The 17334-nt window shown below is 25.9% G+C and overlaps 5 protein-coding genes across 5 annotated transcripts; 3 read left to right on the top strand and 2 right to left on the bottom strand.

The window, feature by feature from the left end:
* Positions 1-264: 264 nt before the first annotated feature.
* LOC552447 (clavesin-2) lies at positions 265-4836 on the bottom strand. Its single transcript, XM_624820.6, has 5 exons — positions 4713-4836; positions 1605-1945; positions 1220-1348; positions 792-1026; positions 265-694 (listed from the first exon to the last, which is right to left on the bottom strand). Exons 1-5 carry the CDS (start codon positions 4834-4836, stop codon positions 657-659), a joined length of 867 nt encoding a protein of 288 aa, XP_624823.1. The 3' UTR covers positions 265-656.
* A 3120-nt stretch (positions 4837-7956) lies between these two features.
* Positions 7957-10305, top strand: LOC552460 (transmembrane protein 18). Its single transcript, XM_624834.5, has 5 exons — positions 7957-8281; positions 8976-9093; positions 9236-9290; positions 9386-9479; positions 9575-10305. Exons 1-5 carry the CDS (start codon positions 8219-8221, stop codon positions 9710-9712), a joined length of 468 nt encoding a protein of 155 aa, XP_624837.1. The 5' UTR covers positions 7957-8218; the 3' UTR covers positions 9713-10305.
* Positions 10306-12055: 1750 nt separating this feature from the next.
* LOC410339 (transcription termination factor 3, mitochondrial) lies at positions 12056-13834 on the top strand. Its single transcript, XM_393820.7, has 2 exons — positions 12056-13237; positions 13332-13834. Exons 1-2 carry the CDS (start codon positions 12280-12282, stop codon positions 13607-13609), a joined length of 1236 nt encoding a protein of 411 aa, XP_393820.4. The 5' UTR covers positions 12056-12279; the 3' UTR covers positions 13610-13834.
* LOC410338 (endoplasmic reticulum-Golgi intermediate compartment protein 3) lies at positions 13647-17122 on the bottom strand. Its single transcript, XM_393819.7, has 8 exons — positions 16932-17122; positions 16367-16525; positions 16155-16271; positions 16024-16064; positions 15842-15906; positions 15554-15771; positions 15345-15473; positions 13647-14327 (listed from the first exon to the last, which is right to left on the bottom strand). The coding sequence occupies exons 1-8, from the start codon at positions 17014-17016 to the stop codon at positions 13990-13992; spliced, it is 1152 nt and encodes a 383-aa protein (XP_393819.4). The 5' UTR covers positions 17017-17122; the 3' UTR covers positions 13647-13989.
* LOC727012 (reactive oxygen species modulator 1) lies at positions 14522-15520 on the top strand. The gene is made up of 3 exons (XM_006566386.3): positions 14522-14683; positions 14923-15053; positions 15130-15520. The coding sequence occupies exons 2-3, from the start codon at positions 14926-14928 to the stop codon at positions 15236-15238; spliced, it is 237 nt and encodes a 78-aa protein (XP_006566449.1). The 5' UTR covers positions 14522-14683; positions 14923-14925; the 3' UTR covers positions 15239-15520.
* Positions 17123-17334: the final 212 nt, after the last annotated feature.

The raw sequence follows: 17334 nt of genomic DNA, 5'->3' as shown, positions 1-17334 counted from the left end.
ATATTTAATTAATTCTATCTGGAAATAAATATTCATTCCGATTCTTTGTAAACATCAGGAAATGATATTGTGAATCTTATTTAGTAGCATCGTTTTAATCATTTTATCATCGTATTTATACCATCATTCCAAGTAATTTTTATTTATATAATAATAAATTCGATTTAGTTTGATCATTCGATATTTGATAATTTCATGAGATAACTTTTGCGCAAGAATAACTTAAGTTTTATATATATATATATACATGTACAATAATTATAATATCGATTAAAATAATATATTTCGTCCAGATACACTTGAATACATGTATAAATGTACATATAACAAAAGATCGTTATATTTTACAGATTTATCAATTTTAATGCATCATCATCGTCATCTATTTTTGAGAAAACTGAATTTTATTTATTATTGCCGGGAATAAAACTTAACTCATCAACTCTTACATTTTTCGCAAAATAATTGATCATTGATCGATTGAAATCGCACAGGATTACGATTATCGTTTCTTTAAAAAATTATTTTTCATACGTACGTAACTCTCGTGATTAATTAACAACGAGAGAAATGTTTTTCTTCGTACATTTAAAATATTTTGTACAACATTGGTCGCAAAGAGGATTTTCAATAAATTTTAAAATTTCTCGAAATCGTCATTGCTCGTCGCGTCGAAATCCGTACGTGTTCCACTCTGAAAACAAAATTCCCATATATAATTCATCATCATCGACAAAATTTCCAGAGGAATAAAGTTATAAACATTGTAAAAAAGAAAAAAAAAGACGCACGTTTAATTCTATCCTCGTGCTTCAACATAACCGGATACCATTCTGCGCTCGAGTAATCGATTTTCGGCAATTCACCGCCATAATTCTCCGGCAGATACGCGGGTGGGATGTGATTGTGAAACGAAGACATCTTGTTACCGTGGAAGAATATCCTACTCTTCAGTTTTTCCCTGATGAAAGGCTTGATCATTTGCCATATCATGTTGAACAATATCGATTGCTTCACTATGTGTATCTTTAATATACATAATTTGTCGTTATCTTAATTGTTATTATTCGATTAAATCGATGGATAAAAATTAAAGCAAGCTATAAACAAATCCATCATCGAATTCAAACGAATTTCGATTCTTCAATCTGTCGTTCAGTTTTATTTTCACAAACACTCACGAAAGAATGAGAATAATTTTGGAAAATCTGACTCTTACCTCCTTCAAACGGAGGGGCATGGCATCTTGGATAAAATTCACGAGCCTCATGCAAAAAGTCGGCGTGATCTCCATCACTTGCTTCATGCTCATCCCTTCGAAGTCCAATATCACGACGGTTCCGTATATCTTTAAAAAGAGAATCGTTTTTCTTTTCTTCCTCTTTTTTTTTTTTATAAGAAACGATAAAGTTTGAGAACGTCGTTTTTTTTTCTTTTCATTGAAGTAAAGAAGGAGGAAATACAGTTTTCCCGGTTTCAGTTACAATTTGCAATTTTACGTAATCACGAGTTAGGTAAACAGCATTATAAATTGTATAATTATGAATCGTTTATTATGAAAACGCGACGCATGCCCCGATCTTTTTATTTCATTTGAAACACACCTGAGTTTCTGGCTCCAGTATGGCAAACTCGTGGATCAGATAGAACAATCGAAACAACTGGTCGCTGTTGACAACGGATGTATTCCACTTTTTTCCACAATTCGTGATGAGAATCCTTCTCCCTTTGTGATCCCTCTCTTTGATCACGTTCACTATGTCGTGCTTAGTGATCGACTCTTTCTCGTCAGTTGGCAACAGATTTTTCAAAAGGGAAGAGTTCTTCTCCTTGAATTCCGCGACCCTCCTCATCAACTCGTACGCGCTCTTCGCGTAGAACTTGCACGGTCGCAGGAAAATTAGAAGGAGCTCGTCGTCCGTTTTAAAGTACAGGGTCTTGTCCTCTGAAAAGAAAAGAAAAATAGAAATAAAAAAAAATGAATAGATTAGTAAAGATTATTATTTTATTCTTCTTCTTCTTCCTCCTCTTCTTCTTCTTTTAATCAAAAAATCTAACTCGAAACAGACGATTCCTTCGATTATATATCTATTATTGCCTATCACAAATGACGTACGTGATATGTAAATACACATGGGAACAGAAATTTACAATTCGTGCTGATTGAAAAGTATATATATGTTGTATTCACTATTGAAGATAAACTAAAATTAATCTGATAAATTATCGATATCGATGCACGATATAGCACGATGTGTTATCTCGTTAAATTTGAATAATCGAGAATAAAACGAAATCTAGATTATATCATAGATTCGGAAGAAATTTGATCGCAATATTTCTGTCGTTTATTGTTTAAAAATAAGTAAATCGATTGGTCTCTTTTTCTTCATTCAAAAGAAAATAAAATTCATCGGTTGATTTATCGAAACTATGTATCATCATTGGAATAATTTTCATTTCATTCATTCGATGAAAGATCGAATTGTCCTCGCGTGATAGCAGCCAACCATCTCCCTTCTTCTTCCTCCTCGTCGAGGAAATTGTCTCGATGCTCCTCGTTAAGGAAATTGCAGGAATCGTGGAAACGGAATGGAATCTTGGATAACAGAGATCTAAATGCGAGGATAATAATTTTAAAAAAAAAATATTTTGCAAAATTTACTGTAGAAAAAACGATATAACTTTTTTCTTTAATTTGACTTTAACAATTTAAGATAAAGTCTCTATCGTGTCTTGGCAAAAGAAATTTATCATTTATCTATTTTCTAGCGACTAGATTTAAAAACTATCAGAGAGATAATTCTATTGGTGAAATAATATTTTATATAATCGTATTATTATATATATATATATATATATACATTTTTTTATTGGATATAAGTATGCTTTGCTGAAAATAATTCTATTTTATCCTCCATATAATTATTTCCAAATAAATATCTTCCAATTTCATATCTTTCTTAGAGATAATTTTCTTACGATTAATAATAATAATCTATATTATATTTAATCCATTATTTATGACACTATTTTCATGACATATAACATTGCAAATTGAGATATGTCTTAAAAAAAAAAAAGGAAAAAAAGATTCTAATCAAACTTTTACAAAGAGAATTTGTAACGAGAGAAAAATTTTTTCATCACACTTGTGACGGCGTATTTTGATAGCGGAATCATCTCAATCTCCTATCCTACGCCAATGCAATTGGAAATTTGTTATCTTATTGCCGATTCTTCTAATCCTTTGTCAGCGTTCGATGGCCAAAGTTCGTGACGTTATCACCACGTGACAAAGAATCGATCTTATCTCGCTTAGATTTTTGATTCATTTTCATTCAACGTCGCAGGTTTTATTTACGTTGTTTCGACGCGAAGAGAAAAATTATCGTTTAAACAAAAATATTTAACTTGTCTTACTTGTGCGCCCATAGAGATAAATTCTTATCTAAGAAACGAACGTGACCCCAAAGTTGACGTTCTTATGCACATGATATAAATTTCTATAGTTTCGAAGACCTTTATCGCTTGCTTCACAGAACAGAAATACAACATGAAATTCTATGGAAAAATTTTTTTTTTTTTCCTTGTGAAATTAACAAAAATTATATTACTCTTCGATCTTCTTCTTCTCTCTTTTTCTTTTTCTTTCTTTTTTTTTATAAATCATCGATACTTTTCCATTTGTCGAAGAATCATAAAAAAAATTCTTGATTCTTGATTTATATGATTTATTCATTTTCTTTACAATTTAAATGGAATTTAAAACAATATCATCCTTTGTATTATAATCAATCATTATAATTGTGGGAATTATATTTATGATGTAAATATATGTGTATATAAACTACATTATATCTTTTATACTTATATAATTTCAAAAACTGAATATAATTTAGATATGCTTCGAAATAAAAAAAAAAAAAAAAAGAATTCTAAAAAAAAGATAAATTGAACAATGTGTACAATAACAATATAGTAATACGAAATATGATGAAACATTTTTTTATTGAATTCTTCGTTTGTTATTATGTATAATATCATTCAGGCCATACGCTTTAAAAAATAACAAATGATAATTTATCATCAATGCACGAGAGGAAGAAGAAAGATAATGATACAAAACTGATTTAATTTGTTTTATTCCAAAAGCGTACGAAGACTACGATGAGATGATTTCTCGAAACTTTTTTTCAATTAAAAATTTAATCGATATCAAATACATTGTAATATCAATTTCAAACATAAATTTTCATAAATAAAAAACCGATTGACGTCAAAAACGGTTTCACTCTTTTACAAGGCAAATGAAAATCGCAGATTATCATTAGATTATGAAATAACTTATTATCGATATATCGTCAATGATATTTTTAACTTCGTATTGCTCGATATATATATATATATATATATTTCCAAAGAATTTTTGTCTATAATTTGACATATTTTACTCTCCTCGACAAATTTCCCTATACTTCCAGTAAATTAAAATTTTATTTAAACGTTCGAGAGATTCATCGATCGAGAATTTTCTTTATAACATCGTCGAAAAATTAAACAAATTACGACAAAAACAAAAAAAAATCCTCGTTAAATCCTCTCCAACGACTCTGCTTAAAAAATTTATCTCCGGCAAAGAATTGAAATTGGATCAAATTAAAAAAGAAAAAACTTAATCAAATTAAAAAAACGAAATCTCGAAAACTCACTCTCGAGGTAGGCCCTCAACTTGGCAAGACCATCTTTCACGTTCTCCTCGGTTTCTCTGAGCTCCTTCTCGGCGACGGCCAAGGCTTCCGCTCCCGGGAGTTTCAAATTCAACTCGAACGACATCGTTTTTCCCCCGCGTATCTTTTTCCTCGTGTTTCCTATTTCGATCGATGATTGAAACGAACACGCTTACGACGTTACGACGAAACGATCCTCATAGCAGGACGACCACAATATATCTGTGACCTAATATATCTCGCACGGGAAGAAGGAGGTCTTCTCTTCTGTCCACCATCTCGATCCAATCTTTGACCGCTCAAAGTCCAATCGGTACGTAGCTGCGGCTCGATTTCATGACTATTCTACCGGTCAATTTCATTGCTTGCTTATACTGTATACACACTGGCGGAAGACAAGAAGGCATGCAGTTGTATGCGCCGCTTGATAAAGTCGTCACTCAGAAACGCGTAAATACATGCATCGACGAGTCACCGATTGATAACGTGTAATCGAAAGGGGGAGTCTCTCTTCCCCCCCCCCCCGTCATCTCGTCGAATTGATCTCATCTTGACGGGGGGGATAAAGGTAGAATAAAGGCGGTAATTATCAAATTTGGGTGTTTATTAATTAAATATATCGACGCGGTATAGAAGATGTGAAGATATCGATTGAAAATGGGACGAGAGTTTTTTTTTTTTCTCTCTCTCTCTCTCTCGTTTTCCAAATTGATCGCGTCTAACCTGGAAACGAGAAGTACAAATCTCAAGTAATTAAGAATTATTGAAATTGATGATGAGAAGAGATTTTTATCTAATTTTTCAAAAATTCGTTGCACCGCGGAAAATAAGAAAGAGTAAGTGTCTCAACTTGCCAATTCTTGAATATATTTTAGAAATTTTAGAAATTTTATGATATATCTCGAAAAATTTTTTCCATCGTTTTGATCGAAAAATTAATTTTATCGATAGGATGAGGAATACGTGTCGATGCAAATATGTATATATATATATATTTTTTTTTTTTGCAAAAGAAAATGTATTTAATATTGTAATTTTATTTGTTAGTTATACCACGAGTTTTATGCAAAAATGAAAATGAGTTTTTGCGCGTGTGATTGCGTAAAATATTGATGTACGTACCTTGTTTTTTGAATCTCCGAGTTTTTCCAAGCTTTTTTCGTCTTCTCGAGCAATTGATTTTTAATTCTTAATTCACTCTCGATCTCGCTATTTATGCCACATCGATACATTGATGTTTTAAAAAGATAAGGAAAAAATAAATTATTATTTATTACATTTAATTTTTAAAATATAATAATCGCTCGAGATTGGATCGAATAATTAATCGAGAAAATTTACGTTCAATTCTGATCGAAGATAGAAGAAAATTTATACATCGAATAATAATTAGATTACAATTAGATTAAATTTATTCAATTACATTTCATGGATTATATATATGTCATATCAATTATATTTGATGATTTTAATTAAAATGTTAAATATTAAAAAAAAAAATAATAATAATAATTGTATCTGTTTATCGTGCAATATAAATTTATCATTTTTTTGGAAAATTCAACATCAATTAATACGTAATTAGGTAGTACAATATTTAATGATATTTTTTAAATTATTATTAATCTCGTCTTCAAATTATCTTGTATATTTTTAATTACTGTAAACATCTATAATCAATTTCTTTATATATAGTGAAAATAAAAGATGTGTAAAGATGTGTCATAAGTAGCTATTTAAAAAATTATTATCGATCAATTTCAATATATATATTATTTGTTAATAAATTATTTGTCGATAAAATATTTACTTAAACGAACTCGACTATAATCTTCTTTCGCGAATCATAAATCTTTGACCAACAATATGCTACTCGATGGAATGTATAATCAAAGTTCAATATATTATAATTATTCATTTAAATTTAGAAGATTCATTTTTTTTTTAAATACGTTACGATAATCTATATCACATAAAAAAATAATAACAAAGAATAAATTACATGAAAAAGTCGCAATTAAAAATTAAACAAAATTAACAAAAACTTGTGAAGATAACATTTATATTTTAAAGCGATATATTTGCGACATACTTACGTCATGATAACGTTATCTTAACTTTTAGATGGATTATTATCGCATTTAGATAATCGTAATATAATCTTAATAATCGTAACTCATCATTAACAATTATTTATAAAGAATATAATAACATTTTTAAATCTTTTTTTTCGTGCCAATTTAGAAATATGATATTAAAGTGAAAGAGAATAAATTGATTGATTTAACTTCAACGAATGTTTAAATAATAAAAAGATCTCTATCTGAATATTTTACGATACTTAAATAATAAAAAGATCTTTAATCTAAATATTTCTTGTATCATGTTTAATTTACCAATGAATAGATATTATCCGTTTCTTTTATAAAACATTTATAAATAAAATGTGAATGTTAAAAATGTGATGTATATGTATATTCAAGATAAATTTAAATATAAATTTAAATAAAAAATTAAGACGAATAAATATAGGGTATAATCTCAGAACACGTCAGTTTCTTTCTAATATTTAAATTTATCTTTTTTAATTATTCCAAACGACATGTTCAGTAATATCATTATTGAATTAAATATTTTATCATTAATTAAATAATATTATTAATTCATTAAATTATAATATTGAAATGCAATATGTAAATGATTGTAAGATTAAGATTCAATAATTAGACTTATCGTCTGAATCGTATTGAATTTGCTGCATCTATATCTGCAATGCGCAGCAATGTAATCAAATATATGATTTCAATGTGTGGAATCATTTTTTTTTTCCCATATAATAAAATTTAATATAATCAAATCAATTGTCTGCTTTAAATTAAAATTTCATATTATTGTTAATTAATTTTATTTTTTCATCAAGTCGATATGCAAAAATCATTATTATAATTTAAAATTTGGAATTTTAAAACTATGTGATAGAACATTTTATCAATTTATATTCATTGATAGATTAATGGAAAATTATTATATATATATATATATATATATATATATATAAATGCTTTAAATCAGTTATGTTTATTTTCAATCTAGTTTTTTTTTATTATGCACATTTTTAAAACAGAATGTCTTATCGATATTTTATCGACTATAACTACTACTTCTAATTCTACTGCATAACCACAGATGGCAGTGCATATGTATATATATTACATATACATGGTGAATTTTATATATATGTAATATTTTCAATGTATATGATTTTGTTAAACTTCATTAAGTCGCTTGCATGCGTCAGAAGAAAGAAGATAGAAACAACAAAGAAAAAGAAATAAAATCCTTCCTTCTCTGTGATATTTGTTTTTCCAGTGTGTTGCCGTGTTAGCGGCATGTATCTGCATTTGGCATTGGTCGTTTCTTCTGTTAGCGTCCAAGTCGATTAAAAGGTTACAATAGGGCGCCGTGGCCCGAATTTTATCAAGAACACAATGTCGGAAGATCAAGTAAATCCACCATCTCCAATCGATGGTATTTTACCGTTTTTGCAAAGTGTAAGTGCAACAATCACTTTTAATTCATTACTACGCAAATTTCGATTTTTGTCCATGACTGGTATTTCTGGATATTTCCTTTAAACATACCTGAGTTGTTCGAAATGTTTCGTTCTATTTTTTCGTTTTCAACTTTCGTTTTCAATATAACCGGTAAAAAATATCAAGGTATTGACGTATATGTTAACTCATTATGATTGTTTCATCATTATACGTATTTATCTATTTATTTCATTATACGATTCTATGTAATATTTAAAAGAAATATCAGAAATAAATCGAATGATATTTAATTCACCTAAGATTTACTTTTTATACGTAGTATAATATTGTTTATTTTAAATATGATTTCATTATTTTTTTTTTTTTTATTTCTGAATACTTAATATTATTATGCATGATTTGAGATAACCGTGATATTGATACGTTCTCGCAATATATCAAATACGAATGATTTATAATTTTACAAGATTATATTATGCAATATAATATATAAATTATATAGATATATAATTTTAAAAATTAATATATATATATATATATATGAAGTGCTGCAAATTTACGTTTTGCTTTTTTAATAGCATAGCATTTGTGTCTTTGAATATATTCTTATTTTATTATGTAATACCAATTTAGAAAGAACACAGCTTCATTATTATTCATTCATTTGCAAATAAATTGCAAATCGTTGCAGATTGAATGGAGAGATCCATGGCTTGCATTATTATTAACTTTTCACATTGCTGTTACTTTGACTGCATTGATGACACGAAACCATGCCAATTTTCAAATTATGTTATTTCTTGCACTATGTAAGTATATATCATATTGATTTCTATATTAAATATTGTACTATAGAATATAATATTGTATATTATATTCTATATTAAATGTAATCAATACAGAATAATTCATTTATTATTTATAATTATTTTAATAATATATCTGTTGCAGTACTTCTGGTATATTTTTCTGAAAGTATTAATGAAGTTGCTGCATCTAATTGGATGTAAGTATTTTAAGATTGCTAAATATAATATTTTGATAAATATATTCAATTCAAAATAGTAAAATTTAAATAATGAATTTATAAAATTGCAATAGGTTGTTCTCAAGACAGCAATATTTTGATTCCAATGGTCTCTTTATATCTGTAGTATTCTCTGTGCCTATCTTGATGAATTGTATGATCATGATTGTAAGTAAATATAAAATTTCAATAAGATAATAATAATAATAATAATAAGATAAGTTGTAGTTTTAAAAATATTTATAATTTATTTGAATTTTTAGGCCAGTTGGCTTTATCAGTCTAGTCAATTAATGACCAGTTTGAAAAGAGCGCAATTAAGACAACAAGCAAGAAATCAGGAAATAGGAAATGAATCAATAAATACAAATGGCACTGCTGCAAGAGAAAAACAGGAGTAATATTTCTAGTCCAAGAACAATGAGAAATGGAAAATACTCTATAAGTAGAGTCGTATATAACGGCATTGTAAAATTCGACGAATATTTTCAACATAGTATTTTTTTAAAAGATTACTGCCGACACTTGTTATCACTGTACTTCAAGTTGATTAATTTCACTGTCAGTTAACTATATTTCCAACTTTATGCCGTATATACATATATATCGATAATTAGAATGTAAATTCAAAATCTCGAAAATAAGTTATTTATTTAATATCAATATTGTATTAAATTGCGAATCGGCACGCAATTTAATAATCACGAAGTATTACTGATTCTCGAGAGAATATTGTTATCTTATATTAAGGTACATTCCGATATTTCTCTATTTTTATTTTAGTGTTGAAATATTGATTATTAATTAATGTTCTTAAAACATCACCGATGTACTTACTATTGTAACACATATTGCTTGTTACGAAAACTAAAAAACGGCATAATTAGATGATAATGGCTCTAATTGTATAAGTATGTATGTCTGTGTGAATGAATATAATTTTTTTCAGAACCGAGATCTTAAAAAATATTACAAATATATTATATCCAGTCATTCTTTGTGTTGTATATTTATATAAATAAACAACTTCTTTCTGATGTAATATTTAATGTGTGAATAATTTTGAATAATAAAATATTTCTTCGTATCGTATTTTTTTTTTGTTTTGTTTTTATTATATATTAATAAAAAAAAATTTTTATAGTAATAATAATTAAGTAATTATTAATAAAGTTATTCATAAATTTAGATCTCTCTTTTCCCCCCTTTGCTTCTATTATGAAATTTATAATTGTATTATAGATACGATTATAAATATATATAACAAATAATAATTTTAATTTTAATTGTAAAAATTTATTAAACAAACGACAAAAGAAATTAGGAAAAACGATATGATAATCTAAATCTGAAAATAAAAATTAAATTACATCTTAATCTAATTGTATAATTCTATGTAATATGTATATACGTTATTTCATATATATACTAATATTTCTTCATACATATTCATTGAAATATAATATAAATTTAATTAATAAGAATTCTAAAAAATATTAAAAATACTTTTACGCTGTAAACATCGATTCTATTAATCACATTACACGCGATTAAAATAATTCTCTGTAAATAAAATCGTGTTAGTGATGATAGGCAATGGCAGTTTGTAAAAAAAAAAAGAAGTAAAATATGTTTTCAAAATGTTTGTTCAGAAAAATACTGCTATTTTTTTCCAATTAATCCTTAGTTTTTTCATTAATAAAAATAATTAAAAAAAATTAAATATAATGAAATAATTATGTCACGTACATATGACGTAGTATATATAAATGCTACATTTTATAAATTTTTATGACTTATATAAAATGAATAAGAAACGAATATGAAAATGATTATATATTTTATATATAATTATATAAAGAAGGACATTAATTTTATTTAATCTTTTCTAGCAATGAAGTTTAAAAATTTGCATATAAATATTTGTATTCTTAAAATTTTACACTATCAAATTTTCGTAAAATTGATTCGAAAAATTAAATCGTTATCCACGCTTTATATTTTTGTCATGTTATCTTTAAACGAATAATCTGAAAAAAAAATTAAACAAACAGAATTTGTTATTAATAGAACTAAAATAACTGAATTTAAAATTCTATCTGAAAAGATGAAATATGTAAACTACCATTAGAATCTAATAATCTAAAATAATTAAAAGAAAAAGAATATAAAGAAATTCGATTAATTAATTTCATAATTGCAATATCTAATGAGTTATTAAGAAAAGAAAGAAAAGCTGATATTAATCTATAAATATTTAATGACAAATAGAAATATTAATATTTTAAAACAGAACTACAGACCGGTAGAATTGCAACACGTCCTGTTACTACGATTTTTTACAGAAAAATGACACCTCCCGCCAAATCTTCACTTAGCTGTTCTCTGATTGGTTGTAACAGTCCAGTTTCAATCACTCAAAATAAATGATTTTCTAATTGGCTGGAACAATATAGTTTTTTATTCATCAAATTCGCGCGAAAAATTGAATTAATAACTGCATAATTATACATTAAAGCTTTATCTATTAAAATTACCAAAATTAATTTAATATAAAAATTAATCAAATTAAAGTATATTAGAGTATAATACATGAATTTTAAATAAAAATTAATTAATCAAAAATAAATCTGAAATATTAATTAATATTGTAATACTGTACATAATTTAAATTTTGTAATGAAGAAAAATTTTTGTTACTTTGGTAACATTGCAATCGCATATTATATTTATTAAACTAATTACATCGTGATTTATGACATCAAAATAAAAAAATATTGTGGAAGAAATTTATTCTAACCTTATCTAACAAGGTTAAGAAGAATAACCTATTTTGTACTTCTATACTGAATCTATACTTATATGTAAAAACAGTATAAATATTAGAAACAAATTAATTTTAGTATTCATTAGTTTTTAAAAAATTGTGCTTGTGTATTTGTGTATTATAATATTTTTATTATAGAATATGATTTCACGAATGCATATATTTTTATATTCAAATCATTGTAATGTCGGTAAAATTTCAAACTTTATTTCTCGAAATATTTCTAAAACTTCCAAATTATTTAATTGTTCTACGATAGATATAGTTAAGAATAAAATATCAAATTCTGATATTAAAAAGCATAACGATACTTTTAATAATATGGATTATTCTGAGAAGTTAATAAATACTATTACAGAAAATAATAAAAATATTGAAAGTAACAACGCAAAGATAAATAATGAATTAGAACAATCACATAATATTAAACTTTTAAATGTAAATGATTATAATTTAAATGATAGTTTGGAAGATATAAATGAAAAATTATCAGGACCATTTGATCGTTGCAATGAAGATTTGTCTCATATTGAACCTTATGTAACTCCAACTTATAATTTTGCAAAATTCGCAGATCAATCAAATACAATTCAGCAATTAGTCAAATTAGGAGTTGAATTATACAAAATAGAAAGAGACAAAGAAGTATTAGAAATGTTTTTGAGTTTAGATTTTGACAAAGATATAAAACCATATATACAATTTTTACATGATTGTGGTGTAACTCCAGAAAATCTTGGATACTTTATTACTAGAAATCCTAAGATCTTTAAAGAAGATATAGATGATCTTCGTACAAGAATAAGATATTTAAGATATCATAATTTTTCTGTAAAAATGATAGAAAGCATAGTGAATAAACATCCTCCTTGGCTATCTTTTGAAACACAAAAAATAGACAAAAGATTAGGTCATTTTCAACATAATTTTGAATTAAATGGCAATCAAATAAGATTCTTAACTGTAAACTGTCCAAAACTTATAACATATGATATGAAACGTATAAAAAATAGTACATTTGCAATAAAAGAGATAATGGGTTTTAATAAATTGGAAACAAAGCATATTTTGCTTAAAGCACCACGTGTATGGATTCGTGGTAATTAAAATATGAATTATTAAATATTAATATAATATTGGCAAAATATTTGTTAAATTATTTAAATATAAAAAATTTTTTGCTTTTATTTCAGCCAAGACAGAAGTAATAAAAACTTTTGATTATCTGCATAATCAAATGCAAATATCACATACATCTATTTCTAGAGAACCAAACGTTTTAATTTGTAGGAAAAGTAGACTTGAAAGAAGGCATAGATTTTTAGTAGAATTAAAAAGAAATCAATATGATCCTACAAAACCATTGTATGTATCATTACTTAATTTAATTTCAGGTAATGATTTTGATTTTTGTGAAAAAGTTGCAAAAGTTTCCATTTATACTTACAATAATTTTTTAAAGACTTTTTAATATAATTAAAATAAATATAATTATTTAATCATAATCATTTATATATATATTCTTTTTGTAGTATGTAATCAATGTAATCTTTATTGTATGTATTGTACTTAAATATTTAGATATTCTTATACATTTCTAGAAACCTTTATGTACAATTCCATGTATCTTACACATCAGTATTTAATTTGTTGTGCTAATATTATTCAAGACAATATAAAAACTTTGTAAAACATATATCAATAGTTTTTTCTTTTTTAATAATACATTCGATAAAAGATCAAGTTATTTGATCTTACTAACTATTTTATATAATTTAAATTATTATTCATCGTACAAAATATCTTCAAATATTCTATAATACTTTTCAAATCTATAAATTGATTTGAATTTTAGTTATATTTTCCTAATTCTATTTTTTTTTGTATTGCTCTGAGCGAATGATATAATAATGAATCTATCAATCCAGCAACTGTAAATACACCACCGATAATTGCACAAGCATTCGTTGCAAAATGACCGAATGATTTTGCTTTTTCTGTATATTTTACCATTAATGGACTTAATTCATAATTAAAAAATATTCCTGGCATTCCTGATTCCCCACTAAATAAAGAAACTTGTCTAGCGTGTCGAGTTACAGAAAATTGATTTGTTAATAATGTAGAGCCATCAGCGCGAACATAGGTTGTAGGTACAATCTTGATATAATGATAAAACATCATCGCACCTGAAACAAAAACAATGAAATATCTATATAGAATTTTAATAATAATGATAAATATATTTTTAAAATCTAATAATTTCATAGTTTAAAATTGAAAGTAAAAGAACATTTTATAAAAAATTATTTGATCGAAATCTATCTATATATTAATTAAATAATCCGCTATTGAAATCATACAAAACGGAAATAGGAGAAGTAGCCATTTTATATCAAGAAACTAACATGGCACCTTCCTTATACTATCCGAACGAATTGTGTTAAGGATTTACAAGTTGTAAAACACGAAAAACATTAAAAAAAAAAAAAAAAAAAAACACATTACATATTCATTATAAGTTTTAAAACCAAATATTTAAATTGTGAGTGATGTTAATTATATCGAGCATCTATAAATTTCTTTAAGTGCGAAATAAATAAAATTTATTCGAATTATGTTAGGAATAATTAATTTATAATGTGTTAAAGATAATTTAGAAATTTTGTGTTGAATAAAAGTTACTTATATATAAAATTCATTAAAAGAGAATCATAATTCATATTTGTGAGGCATTTTTATAAGAAATAAGGTTAAATGTTTTTATATAAATTATATTCGTAGAAAATGCCGGCCGTACCAGGCATGTATCAACAAGCTCCTTCATGCTGGGATAGGGTAAAACTTGGTTTTATGATTGGATTTTGTGTCGGAATGGCATCTGGTGTTCTATTTGGGGGATATTCTATTGTTAGGTGGATATTCATTTATTGTGATTAAATTAATAATGAAAGTTTTGAAAAGTATAGCTAATGATATATTTATTGTCAGATATGGATTAAGAGGAAGGGAATTGATAAACAACGTTGGAAAAGCAATGCTTCAAGGTGGTGGAACATTTGGAACATTCATGGCCATTGGAAGTGGAATAAGATGCTAGTAATTGAAGAGTGTTACGTTTCACATTTAGGATACAAAAAATTGTAGTATCAAAAAAATATTCTATTAATTTCTTAATAAAATATTTCTACGGAGCAAGGGCATACCTTCCATTGCAACTACAGTGGTATCATCCATAGGATTTGTTTTTCCTGGAATATTTAGTCCAAAACTTAAGTGGCGAATCTTGTGAGTCATATTAAATTGTGTTGATGTGTATGGTTGGACATCATGTACTGTAAGCAAAATGAAAAATATTATAATATTACAATAATTTAATTTATCTTTTTCTGGCAATAGTAATATATTTGTTTACCATGTACATGATTTACAGAGAAGCTATCTCCTGGTGCAATATGAAAACTTCCACCTACTCTATTTACTTCCATATAACCATAAATTTGACATCCTTGAGTAAAAGCAGTTTTCATTTTTTCCACTGATTTATCATTTTGACATTGTTTTATATTTCCTAGAACAGCCCAATTCTTAAGTCTATAAGCTTCTCTTACATCTTCACAAGTATTACAACACCTACAAAAATAATTTAATTATATAAAAAGTTTTTCATAAATTATATATAAATTTTTGTGTGTTATTATACTTGATAATTTCACTAGCAGCACCATAACAATCTCCACATATTTTCTCCGTAGTACTTTCTAATGTCTATAAAAAAATTATTAAATTTTATTAACATTAACAAAATTATATTATAGCAATTAACAAAATTATATTTATTATTATATTATAACAGATATGTAATAATGACAAATAATTTGATACCTTTGCTGTTGTTTTACTAAGTGCTTTTGTGTCAGTAATATCTATATTAAAATAAACAAAAAATTAATTAATTTTATATTATTTATTATAAATATTTGGAATCTTTTATATTATTGTCATCCTATTATCACCTGTTCTTTGTGGATCTTCTATAGGTTTTCCATTTAAATCTAAACGCCTTTTAAATATATTATGTTCTATTTGTAAATGTTGTTCACCTGTTGTGTCCATTGCATCTATAGATAAAACTGTAATATATTTAATAGATTTATTAACATTATTATATATTTGTATATATAAGATATATATATATATATGTATATATATTTATATATACACTTACGATCACAAGATATTGTAGGTACAATTATATCTAAGTTAATTCTTAATTTTGAACCTCTTGAGGTATCTACAAATAATTCTTCACTCAATGTTGGAGTGAGATAATAATTCATTTCAGATAGAAATAAAATACCCATGATAATTGTACTAATGATTGTCACTGGAAAACAATTGTACACAAAAAATAAATGTAGGTTATAAACTTTATTTATGCTGGATAACAAATATAATAATAATTATGATGTAATAAAAAAATTTTACCAAATACAATATTGAAAACTTAAAACATAACATTAATCAATTATATTTTATATAAACTATAGCAGTATTTAATTTAAGAAATAAGAAAGTAATTCTACATTTGTTAAATATTGTTCCCAGTTGAGGTTAACAACATCTCTCTATCATATTATATTATATTTAAAATTACATGCAACGATTCAAAAATTTTTTAGCAACTTTGACAATCAAAGAAAATCGACATAATTTATTAAATAATTTATTGCAAGCTAATAAAATTGACAAGCGATACTTGTCTAAGATTTGACAAGTAAAAAACGCTTTACCAACGGCACCACTGAAAGTTCGCACAAGAATATCCGCTTCCTCGCGCACTTTTGGGTGCACATCTAATTGCCGTAGTATTTGCATGTTCAGTTAATACAATAAATTTGTCAACACGGTTAACACCGTGCTGGAACTACACTCGGCTAACTTTTCCCGCAATACAATTATGACAACGCAACAGTCAGGAAACGTGGCAGATAATAAAATGTGATTGGCTATTCCTAATGCATCAACGCATCCATTAACCAATCATGTTTTAAAGTCATTTGTACGTTCATTTAAAATTATATAGATTGTTTTACTAAAAAGTAATCCTTCTTTGCAGATTATTATTCAAAAATTTTATAATTTTGAATAAGTGATTATTCAAGTTCAAGTTCATTTCTGAGAATTGAAGTAGCA

The sequence above is a fragment of the Apis mellifera genome, linkage group LG11, assembly GCF_003254395.2.
Source record: "Apis mellifera strain DH4 linkage group LG11, Amel_HAv3.1, whole genome shotgun sequence".
NCBI classification, from domain to species: domain Eukaryota; kingdom Metazoa; phylum Arthropoda; class Insecta; order Hymenoptera; family Apidae; genus Apis; species Apis mellifera.
This window is presented reverse-complemented; position numbering and strand designations above follow the sequence as displayed.